Raw genomic sequence first — 9,716 nt, forward strand, 5'->3', positions numbered from 1 at the left:
TATGATCCTCGGGAGTCGGTCTTCGCGTTTTCATCCACGGACCACTCACGAATCCTCGACATGGGCCTTTTGGGCCTGGCTTGAAGCGGGCTAAGGCTACCCGATTTTCTGGCCCCACATTTACTATAAAAATAAATTAAAGAAAACAATTTGGGGATAAAACTTAAAAGGGGGGAGGGGGGTTTCGTTGGTCCATCTTTGAGCACAAGCCTCTTTCCACTCAGAAGTTCACTTCTGAACTTACGATTTCTTTCCTTCCTAAATATAGTAGAGAACGAGAAACCATCAGGACTAATCTACATACCAACTTAATTACAAAAGGTTTTCTACATATACTTCTCATTCTTCCATTAAGTGTGTTCACTAACTTAGATTAATTATAAGCATAGATAATTTCTATAAACGGGTTTAATGGGTTTCGAAGCCTTTCCCTTCTAGACCTCCAAGTACTTTGTACATCGAGAAGTGTTAATTCAGCTACAAGACTTTTGGCAATAATTTTAACTCTTAATCTTAAGGTTTTATAACAGAAATTTTTTCTTATAAATACATTTGTAACTTTCATAAGAGGCACTAATAATTTTGAGTTAAATGGGTTTAATAACTCTCAACCAAAGTTTAAAATTTTGTAACTCTTAAGGTTTTACGACACAAAATATTATGTATAAATACATTTATAACTTTTATAAGACGTATTTATAACTTTGGGTTAAATGGGTTCCATAACTCAACCAGAGTTTAAAAATTTGTACTAAAGATTTTACAACACAAAATATTTCGTAGAAATTAATTTGTAACTTTCATAAGAGGCATTAATAATTTTTCCATCCAATGCTCATATTCAATAAATGAAAAATAAATTATAAGTCATATTTATCATCAAAAACCCCAATATATAACACTCTCCATTGTTACCCGACCTAAACCATAACCTCCTCCTCTTTCAAGTGTTTTGTCTTAAAAACAAAGCTAATCTAAAAGTCACGCCTCTTCTTGCTCATCCATGTTTGCCCCAATATTTTTTTTTTTATTACTTTAATTTCCTCAAGAATTAAATTTAAGTGATGTGAAATTAAAGAAATTAGTCTGTGTTCCCATAAAATCGCTTCATGTTATGCCTAATGGTCCATCCAACTAATAAAAACTCATCATCTAATATTAATTTACATGTCAACATAATTTAAATAAGGGTTTGTCTTCCCTCTAATGGTTTTTGAGCACTAAAGGGGCACAATATTGATACGTGTCTAAAATGAACACATATCAATTTCATGTCCTGTTCTATACTCCTATCCACAGGGGAAAGCTACAAAGAGAGTTTATTCACACTAAACATTGTTTAATGTTCCCATGGAAAAGTCTCAGACACTTTTTGACTAAAAAGTTTATAAACATTCTCTCTTTTTTTTTTCTCTCTCTCTTTTTTTTTTTTTTTTAAATAAAAAAATTACTTTCCAAACATACTCAGAGTCTTAGACAAGTCATACATACGGTGTTTATCAATATTATTCTTTACCATCAAACAATTCATATATATATATATATGGTATTCACTAAAATGAAGATTATTCGTTTCCAAATTTAATCCTTTTTTTAAAGTGAAAAATTCAATTATAGTCTCTTATAGAAAATGATTCGGTTAACGACCGTCGAAGTATATTGGTTCTGGTTGAGTTTGTTTTTGCAATCAATCAACTGTTTTTAGGGAGTCAAGTAACTTTCAATTAAAGAGGTACTTATGTGTGTGTCTATATATATATATATATTATGTAAAATAGTTTTTGCTACTTCCCAATGTTTTGAAGCTCGCTTGTTTCCTCTTGAACGAGTGCGAGCGATTCCTCGGCACACGTTTAACAAAAGCCTTAAAGAAATACTTGTAATTTACAAACCTTCACATCTACTATAAGACGAGAGTCTATTAAGACTGACTGTTGGTTTACTGGACATTTGAAGTATCAGCTGGGGTTTCACTTGCTGATGATACCGTGTCTCATAAAATGGACAGGAATAACGTGAAAAAAATAAAAAATAAAAAATAAAAAAGAAGAAGGATTTTTCTGGGGGTTGGTGGGTAGGGGATGCTCTATTTGTATAAATTGAAATAAACATCAACTCTATAGAATAAGTTCTTCACAGTTAAACAACAATTCATTTTCATATCTTTGCAAAACAAACCGTTCCTCAGACGTTAAAATGTTGGTAACAGTACATTTGTTGTCTGAAAAAGGTTTTCTACCCGTTCTTCCTGCTCGATGAAGATAATCCACCGCAGTTCTTGGCAGATCAAAGTTGTATATATGAGTTGTTTCTGGCAGGTCGACCCCTCTAGCTGCTATATTTGTTGCTACGAGAAGATAGCTACCTCCTTGTCTCACTTCCTGTATTTAACCAAAAAAAGAAATCTATCAGATCATTGATTTTGTGTCCTAATGGTTCTAAACATGGTCAAAAGATAATTCAGATTCACAATAATAATAATGACGGTAATAACTTGTTTTCTCTCTTCATATAAAAGCAAGAAGGGCCAATGGGCATGTAACCCAATGGCACCTACCTTCTCTCCTGTCTCCTATGTTGTAGGTTTAACCAAGCTCCCAACCCTCCCCGCCCCAAGAATTCAAAAAAAAAAAAAAAAAAAAAAAAAAAAAGCAACAAGGAATCAATGGGTATTATCCTGTTTATATTCCAAATTTGGAATGGCAGGAGATTGTGGAATCGGGTAAAAGACTGAAAGATTGAAGTCTAAAGTAGTTCTCTGCAAATTAGTTTTGAGGGCAACCATTTACCATATTTTGCTTCAAAGGAATGCAAGAATCTGTGGAGGCCACATCAAGCCAGAGGAGAGCCTTGTACAAAACGTAAACACTATGTTTGAAAGTTTGGAGAGAGGGAACAGGAGAGAGGAGAGGATAGCAGGGGCAGGAAGAGTGGGGAGGGGGCAGTGAATACCCCTCCTCCTTGTTTAAAGGTTTTAAAGATTAAAGAGGAGAGGGAAGTAGATACCCCTCCCTTTGTTTGGTAGTAGGGTGAAAAAGAGAGTAAAGAAAATTATACAAAGAAAAGGACAAAAATTCCTCTATTGAACTCTATATTTAAAAATTAAGGCAGAATAGAAAGTAAATAAAAAATCATTAAACTCAAAACCCTCCCCTCAAAATTCCTCCAATTTGGGGGAATTTAAATAACGGGTTTGGAGGGATAAGATACCCCTTCAAAACCCTTAAATTCTTTCCCCCTTCCTACAAAATAAATATCCAAACAAGGGGGAGTGGAAACCCGAACGCCCTTTCACTCTCATCTCCCCACAACCAAACATTATGTTAATGACTTAATGGGATGTAAGGACTCAAGTGGAAGCAAGCAGAGAGTTCTGTAATTCTATTCTTAACAAAGTGTTGTGATGTAAATGGGTATCCACTCTCTGTGTTAAGGACTGGCAAAAAGTCCTCTTCTAGTTTCAGTCTTGTGTGTCTGGTTTTGTTAGCTCAGGTGTTTGTGAACTGTGACGTGAGTGAGAATCTGTACGCAGACTTTGTTTTTTTTTTATAAGTAAATCTGTACGCAGACTTTGTGTAGGCAGCTTGTGAGTTCCATGCTTTGTTTTGCAAGTCTTTTTCTTCTTAAGTAACAATATTGAATTATCCAAAAAAATATTAACTGATATTAACCATTATGCCCCTTGGCCCTTCCCGTTTAAAGTTTGCAGCATCTGACACTCAGTACCCATGTCAGTCGTGCCACTTGTTCCCTTGGTATGCACTCAGAGGTGGGTATTGCTTATCTGACAACCTAGATTAAATTGACCATTATTTCCATTGTCTTAAGACAAATAGACAATGTATCATCACATGACCATATTCCCAAAACATTACTCCAACTCATGCAACCTCCAAAATTAAACTCCCAATGTAAAATGAACCATCTTTATCCACAGCAGAATGTATAACACTTACTGAGAGAGATGCTGCTCGTGAATTGAAATTCATGTCTTCTTCTAGAAGATGGATGTCCGAACAACCCACATATGAAGTCCTCAAGAAATCAACTAACGAAGTTGTTGGTGGAGCATTTCCAGCTTTCTTTGACTTCTCAGACTGCAGAAGCAGATAAGATATAGATATTAAATAACCAGAGAAACCCTCTCATTTATTTCAAAGAATAAAAGTAGATATTGATTACATCCTATACATATTAACGCAACCATGCCACAGATTCCTAGATTTAACAATCTGAACCGCACGTGATCTTTTTCACACTTAATGCACACAGATTAATTAAACCTGCTCTAGGGGAAAATGGCTAAAAAAGATTCACAGCCCAGTCAAGGGATACAAGGCTTTGTTGTGTTGAGATGAGATGGTTTAATCAATAAGATAATAGGATTTTTTTTGGGGGCCGCCGGGCGGGGGGGGGGGGGGGGTGTTTTGTGTTGTGTTCAAAAAGTGATATTTATAGGCACAGCCGCACAGCATACTAATTATTCATGCTACAATTGCGTTAATAACACATCCATGCCAGTATATTACTTAGTGGTTGGGACATGGATCATTACCGGACTGAGGAGATGCCAAAAAAATACTATGAGATGGTCTCATTAGATGGCTATAGAATAACCACACCAAGCACATATCCTTCATCAAATAATATTTTCAGCACAAGCATTGACATAATTACATAAAACACTTGGTTCAAAAAAATTCTAACCCTATTCCAAGGATAAAATTAATGATTTATATAAATTCCAAGAAATTTATACATAGAGAAGGATCTGTGATGCAGACCTGCTCACCAACAAATATAATGCCAGACTCTGGTGCATCAGACCGTAATAAGGATAGCAAGGTTTGATGCCTTTTGTTCTTGCCACATATCTGTTAGCAACACAGAATTAGAACATTTTAAATGAGAAGCACAACAGTATAAGTTCTATATTCAAAAGATTTCTTACCACAAATCTATGATGTAGGCATGATGGCATGGGTTGAATTGGATTGACATGGACATGAACCACGTCACTCTGTAATTGAAATGAAATCATAATGAAACACAGGAAACCAGTGACAGAATCATGTCAAATCCCAAAAGATAACATTGAAACAAGAATTATATCAGCAAACCTTGGTCCACTTTTGCTGTATACAGTCATGTACAAACCGATTGTGCTGGGGGATGGATGCACTGGCAAAAATGGTCTGACGATTGTGTAGTGATGAATATGATGTCAAAAGTTTTCGAAGAGAACTGACTTCTTTTGAGGAATTGAACATGAAATCAACCTAATAAATAATGAACATAAAATGTCACTTTGTGTAAAAGAATATTACAGAAGGTCCCTTAAGAAATGACCAAATACAAGTGCAAATGAATACTGTACACACATACAATAGCCAAGTTTGTACTTTTATTACTCTACAAATACACCATTAATGTCGCATACATTCTAGGAAGACTCATTTGATGATTCGGAAGCATGATCAATTGTTTACAAATTTTTCAACTAACGAATTGCACATTCTTAATAGAGTAGAAGTGAAGTAAATAAATAAATAGTATTTAATTACCTCATCAATTATCAGCACTTTCATCGATTCAAGCTTTAAGATTTTCTTCTCAAGCATTTGGCACAAACTCTTTATTGTTGCCACCACGATTGTAGGGGGCTCTGCCTGAAAACTTATGTAATGAATATATCACTCCACAAATATCCATAATCTTCTTTTGGATATACTGTACTATCAGTAACTGGTCAATAAGCATATAGAAAACTAAGAATGTCCATATCGATCAAAGCAGTGCTATGAAAATTCAAAACAAACCAAAATGCAACTGGTTCAGGCTTAGAAGAAATACAAAGGAAGATGCTATGAGTGCAAAATAAACTCTACACAAAGGAGTAGAGGAAAACTTTATAAATTCTATGTAATTTTTTCATATTTTCCCAAACCACAAGGATTAAAATGGCGTTAAATTTCCTTCAAAAGGTTCTACACAGAACACAAAATTTACAGAACTACCCATCAACACCATTTCAACTGCTAGCCTCTATTTGGTTAACATTAAAGTGACGAAAGCTGAAAAAAAATAACAAGAACATGCAGCACCTTTAGCCAACTCTTATGTCTTTTCAACATTCCTCCATCTAAAAGAGCCATGACAGTGCAAGACTTCTGCTCCAATTCAAGTTCCATAGGCCTTGCAGCCAACATCCGAGCAACTCTTGTAACCTAGTTCAAGAAGAAGCTACAGTATTACCTTATATAAAAAATAATAATAATTATCAATAATAAATATACATATACTATTATAAGTATAGCATGCATAGAAAGTATAATACAAATTATCTTCTTTATTTTTCGTTCATGGAAAAATTCTAATAAACAAAAAGATTAAGTAATCGAAAAATCATCATTGGCATTCTTACTTGTGTGCCTAGTTCCCGGGTGGGCACTACTATTACTGCTTGAACAGTAGATCTTTGAGTGTTGATGACAGAAAAGATCAAGAGCAGGTATGCCAGTGTCTTCCCAGAACCTGTCTAGAGGACCAAAACAAGGACAAACAGTACATTAGCCTAGTCATTAAGACAGTCATTCATTCATTTGTTTATTATATTGGGAAATCACATCTTACCCACCTATGATTTTAATCGAATAATAAACTATAGATGTACTCAATACCATTATGTGGAAACATTAGAAGAAATCAACAAAAATTCAAACTCTTTCATTCTATTCTGTTTTTTTTCCCTTCGGCCACATGATGTATACACGAGATTATGTGAATTTTAATGATTCGAAACTCATCAAAAAAAATATTATAGCATGGTCCAAAAAGAGTCAAAAGACTAAAGTGTAGCTGCCTGTTTGGGGAGCAATGTCATGGACATTGGACACAACTTTTTAAATAGGATTTTTCATAATCATAACTTGTTAAGGTACTTGCAAGTTGTGATTGGCAGAACTCACCACTGACTGACATGACTTTTTACAGTGCACTAATTATTGTTACACACGCTGAGTTACACACTGCACAATTTCAGTTATACGTTTGAAATGGTGAAATCGCCTTTTCCATTTCACAATTATAACTGGCGTACACACTCCTGCTGCGTGTCCCGTACACACATTTTGTAACTATCACCACTCTTTATTGTAAAATAAAAAATAAAAAGCATGAAAATTTGGGTAACAAATGCAAAAGGAGCTTCAATGCTAAGGATTGAGATTGAGAATTGACCTGAGCATGAAGAATGCAATCTCGGCCCGAAAAGAGAAGAGGCAGTGCTTGCTTTTGTACATAAGTTGGTCTAACATATCCAACCTCCTCCACCCTGAAACAACAACAGTAGCAACAATAAGAAAAGCATTACCAATATGTAATTGAATTGTACAGAGTTCCTAGAAAGCATGGATTCGTTGCCTGCGTAATACGTGTTCGGGAACGTGAGCTTGGCAGATTTCTCTGAGAGTGGAGGCGTTGAGTTCGATGGATACAGAAGAAGAAGAAGAAGCGTTGGGTTTGGAGTTCGTGAAAGTGACGGAGGTGGACAGGGTTTTGGGGTTTTGTGAACGAAAGAGAAAGCGAGAAGAGATGGGTTTTTTGGGGGTTGAGATTGGTGAAAGTGGGAGAATGTGTGTGGATGAAAGAGTCGCCATTGATGAGTTTTTCTTTACTGTTGTGTCTGTCTGTCTGTTTTTCCAGAGCAGTGAGAAAATTGAGATGGGTGATGATGAGAGGAGGATATTACTGTCTGTATGTGAGGCAGTATGATGGACACGCAACAGCTAAAGGATCTCTACCGTTGAATCCTCCAATCATGTCAAATGTATGCACATGACATTTATTTGATTTTTAAATACCACATGTCTTCCATCTAAATAACCCGCTCATTTTTAAATGTATGCTCACTTAGGTGCGGTGGTCACTTCACAAATATAAATACTTATGAGGTGTGGGGGATAAGGGCCGGGATTCGAGTCTCTAGGAGGAAGTTTCACATACATATACACTTAGATTATGTTAAAATATAAATTCTATATTGTAAAAAAAAAAAAAAAAAAAAAAAAAAACCCACTCATTTTCATGTTAACTGAAATCTTATTTTCAAAACACATGAAATCACAATTTTACAATTATAACTAATAATACGGAAGTGTAAAATAAATAGTGTAACAAGATTTAGGCTATATGTATAAATGTGATATAAAATCCTTGTTAATAATAGAGGGATTACATTAACCAGGAGAAAATTAGTCATATGAGATGATTTCATGAGAATCTTCTCTCACATATGTGGATCCCACTAAAGAGTATTTTATGAAACCATCCAACACAATTAGTGGGACCTATATATATGGGATCCACACATGTGAGAAAAAAATTTCATTATAATCTTTCCTAAACTGGGACTAAGCTTTATTTTTGTAGTTGTTGTTGTTGTAACTTTACAACATGTTTCAAAATCCAAGATAATGGAATCATGTTAAGACCTTAAAATAGGTTGGTTCCGAAAAGCATAATGTGGATATGAATTTATTCATTCTACAGAGGCAAAAGCTCTATCTAGTCTTTTCATAACAAAAGTTTCATCCCCTCTTCTATTCATCCATGTGTATTTTTGACCTTTGGCCTCAAGTTTACAAAGTTCCAACTCATACAAAGTTTGTTGAAACAATTTAGCTCCCAAAATTTTCCTATTGTTAAAAAAGAATTTATCCTCATGTGAGAAATAATGTAAAGAAACAATTCACTCATTGGAAGAAAGTTTTTGGAAAGGTGGAAAAGGAAATCAAGGAAAAACAACAGAAGCTCCAAGATCTCTAATATTCCATTCAAACTATTGCTGATGTCAACTAAGAAAGAGAACTCATAGGTAAGCCACATGATTTCTTTCTCTTACATGAGGATAAAAGAAAACTTATCCTCATGTGAGAACAACAGGTATTGCTTTAAACATGGGTGTTCTCTCAAATCTCAATCTTAATTTGAGAGAACACCCATGGAGGTTGTTCTCACATCTCAATCTCTCATTTGCAAGTATCAAGAAGCTTTTCAAGATAATCAAGAACAGGAACATAAATCCAAATAGCAATCTCCACAACTACTCACTAACTAGGATTGGCAGATTATCATCAAAGCGGCAGCTTATAGGACAGAAGATCCAGGAGAAGTGGCTATGCCTTTGAAGCAAAAAGCTGGATGGGAGTGCTCTATTCACAAGAGGAGCCAGTTGTGGAAGGAAACCTCACTATCTTGCGACCTAGGATGCTTTTGGAAAGGAAATTCTCAAGGCCAAAGAGCTAGGCTTCAATAGAATTTTAACCCTCAAAAATAGTAGAAGACGAGCAAGTTTGCAATCGATCAAGGAATCCATCACGGTAGGAACAGACTCTCATATCATGCAGTAATAGGGAATGGTCATACACTTCTTTTTTGTACCTAAGATGGTGATTTCATGAGTAATAAATCTAACCACAATAACCACGAGCTTCCCTATTCACCACTGTAGGCTAAATCCAAACTTTGTATAAGCTAGCTAGCTTTATTTTGTATTAATCCCTTATGATCAATGCATGTTTATTTGGTATTAAAAAAAAAAAAAAAAACATTAGACTTCCTATTTTAAGCCCATCTATCGGCGCTTAGATAGAATTCGAATTTCCTAACCAAGATGGGTCATATTCAAATGACAATAACTCACTTGATTTGTATCC

General features: G+C 35.1%; 1 protein-coding gene across 2 annotated transcripts; it reads right to left on the minus strand.

Moving 5' to 3' along the window:
• Positions 1-2,067: 2,067 nt before the first annotated feature.
• LOC112007610 (DEAD-box ATP-dependent RNA helicase 58, chloroplastic) lies at positions 2,068-7,719 on the minus strand. 2 transcript variants are annotated; one of them, XM_024039984.2, is made up of 10 exons: positions 7,423-7,719; positions 7,240-7,333; positions 6,425-6,538; positions 6,105-6,227; positions 5,565-5,669; positions 5,121-5,279; positions 4,952-5,020; positions 4,785-4,874; positions 3,957-4,097; positions 2,068-2,381 (listed from the first exon to the last, which is right to left on the minus strand). In XM_024039984.2, the coding sequence occupies exons 1-10, from the start codon at positions 7,656-7,658 to the stop codon at positions 2,118-2,120; spliced, it is 1,395 nt and encodes a 464-aa protein (XP_023895752.2). In that variant the 5' UTR covers positions 7,659-7,719; the 3' UTR covers positions 2,068-2,117. The 2 variants fall into 2 exon arrangements, with proteins under 2 accessions (XP_023895752.2, XP_065630585.1); XM_065774513.1 differs by lacking the exon at positions 7,423-7,719 and having other exon boundaries at positions 6,425-6,534.
• Positions 7,720-9,716: the final 1,997 nt, after the last annotated feature.

Source organism: Quercus suber, unplaced genomic scaffold (assembly GCF_002906115.3).
Source record: "Quercus suber isolate HL8 unplaced genomic scaffold, Cork oak 2.0 scaffold_7, whole genome shotgun sequence".
NCBI lineage: Eukaryota > Viridiplantae > Streptophyta > Magnoliopsida > Fagales > Fagaceae > Quercus > Quercus suber.

Bases quoted from the DNA above. Each gene is read 5' to 3' on its own strand.
- LOC112007610 (XM_024039984.2), bottom strand. From the start codon at position 7,658: ATGGCGACTCTTTCATCCACACACATTCTCCCACTTTCACCAATCTCA. The intron at 6,539-7,239 runs GTCAATTCTCAA...TTGGTCCTCTAG, and splicing joins ATTGCATTCTTCATGCTCAG to ACAGGTTCTGGGAAGACACT. The intron at 6,228-6,424 runs GTAAGAATGCCA...TTCTTGAACTAG, and splicing joins CCCGGGAACTAGGCACACAA to GTTACAAGAGTTGCTCGGAT.